This window comes from Rattus norvegicus, chromosome X, assembly GCF_036323735.1.
Source record: "Rattus norvegicus strain BN/NHsdMcwi chromosome X, GRCr8, whole genome shotgun sequence".
NCBI classification, from domain to species: Eukaryota; Metazoa; Chordata; class Mammalia; order Rodentia; family Muridae; genus Rattus; species Rattus norvegicus.
Genome location: NC_086039.1, coordinates 31232832 through 31234973, shown reverse-complemented (window position 1 = coordinate 31234973; position 2142 = coordinate 31232832). Strand labels below are relative to the sequence as shown.

The window sequence follows — 2142 nt, the reverse complement described above, 5'->3', positions numbered from 1 at the left end:
TCTAGTCTTTGTAGTTTCTTTCTTATTTTCAGGGAGTTGTGATAGTTTATCGCCATTATTTTTATAAAACATCATTAAAACACTTATTTGGAAAGTATATAGTAGAGGGTCCTCTCTGCTGAAGGTTCATCTGTATGATGTCTCCTATTTCATGCAGCCAGGGTACAGAGAATCCATGTTGGAGTGTTTACCAATCCAGATGACCCAACAGTCCTTGATCTCTAAAGTAGGCTTAAAATGGACAGATCAGGTATTGAAGGATCTGTACCACCTATAAATCCCAGGTAAATAACAAGGGAAGTAAATCCCCCAGCAGATGGCAAATGGCTGTCCTGAAATTGCTGCTGTAGCCTCTGCTTGGTCTCTTTGCTCAGCTTCACCATGGTGATGGCTGGGCAGTGCTGCAAAGAACTTCTTACTCTTCTTTTCATGCTCATTATCTCCCCTCACTTTTGTTAGTGAGTGTATCTTAAGCTTAAATATATCTTCAAGCTGGCTTCTGTGTCCTTTTGACAGGGTAATTTAATTATTGTTAATTCTTTGAGGTATGAAAAAGGTATTAGGTTATAGTGGAGAATTTCTTGTTCGGGAGAACTATATTTAGGACTGAAGTGTCATGGTGTTCTCAACTTATTTTCAAATGGGTGAGCAACAACAACAAAAAACTAGTGCTTTGTATGCAGACATGCCCTGTGTGTGTGTGTGTGTGTGTGTGTGTGTGTGTGTGTGTGAGAGAGAGAGAGAGAGAGAGAGGGGGGGGGAGGAGGGGGAAGAATGAGTAAACGTGCTAAAATTCGATCTGGGGATATGCCAGTATTTACTGCATAAATCTTTCAACTTCTTGAAGCTTAAAACTTCTCATAGTATCATTTTTACCAAAAGTAACATAAACAAAGGGGGGAAAAGCTCTGAAAAACAGACGATCAAAATGTGATTCTGTATATAACATAGTATTTAACCTCCATGTTTTTTCCTTCAGGTCCAGGGTACAGGAAGATTAATTCTTTTAATCAACATTTCTGAGTGTCAACTTACATCTGTCCTCTACAATTCAATTAAATGTGATGTTTGTTCATAAAGTGCCCCAAAGCAGTGACCTCATTAAGTATGTTCATGTTGCTTCTCAGACCTCAGTTCCACTTTTTTTTTTGGTTGTTCCCACAAGCAAAGCTGTTTTATAATCCAATCCCTGTGTAGATGACTGTAAGCTTCAGATTAGTGAAGGCAGTTAAATATGTAGAATTTATGGAAGTCCCCATTCCACTGAAAGCATGTTAAAAGTGAACAAAGAGGGGTTGGGGATTTAGCTCAGTGGTAGAGTGCTTGCCTAGGAGGTGCAAGGCCCTGGGTTCGGTCCCCAGCTCCGAAAAAAAGAACCAAAAAAAAAAAAAGTGAACAAAGAAACAGGGCAGATTTCTTCTTTCCAGTTCTTCAGAGCTTTTCGTTTGTGGCTGTACTTATGTGTTCATGATCACTGGGGTTTGGCTGTATCAGAGCTGCTGTGGCATAGTATAAGAAAGCTAACTGGTAGACCACTTAGATAGGTATATAAGGTTTAAAATAAACCGATACATTATTTAGAACTCTCTTCTTGTGTTTGGGGGAAACAGTGGCTCACTTTTACTTCACAGAATATGGCATCAGTGATTGTTACCCTTCTCACGACATACAAGCAGCATTATGGAGGGAACTGAGGCCTCCTGTTAACCATTGTGAGGCTCCCATCTTGGAAGGAAATCTCCATGAACCCAAGTTAAGCTTCCAGATGAATAAAGATTCAGGTAACTTCTTGACTGCAACCACATAAAAATCTCAGAGCTCAGAGACAGCCGGTGACAGTGCTCCTGAATCTTAATCCCCTGGACAGCAAGGTACTGTTTCCGATCCTACGTGATATTGTTTTGAACTGTTTTGGGGGTAATTTATTTCAAGGCCACAGATACCCGTAATGTCATGATTTGAGCCCAGGCTTCATACTCCAGAGTTTGAAGAGTTCTCTGCTCTTATTCACAATAAAAGAAAAAAAAAAGGCAGTAAAATAGACTGATTCCCTGGATTCCCTTATTGGTAATGGATGTACCATTTGCCTTTTTAGTTCTTTCCTGCTAAGTCTAAAGGACGTTTGCTTGAAGCAATTTGCAT

The 2142-nt window shown here is 39.9% G+C and overlaps 1 protein-coding gene across 1 annotated transcript; it reads right to left on the bottom strand.

Moving 5' to 3' along the window:
- Positions 1 to 221: 221 nt before the first annotated feature.
- Tomm7l1 (translocase of outer mitochondrial membrane 7 like 1) lies at positions 222 to 383 on the bottom strand. Its single transcript, XM_039100349.1, has one exon. It carries the CDS (start codon positions 381 to 383, stop codon positions 222 to 224), a length of 162 nt encoding a protein of 53 aa, XP_038956277.1.
- Between the last annotated feature and the right edge of the window lie 1759 nt (positions 384 to 2142).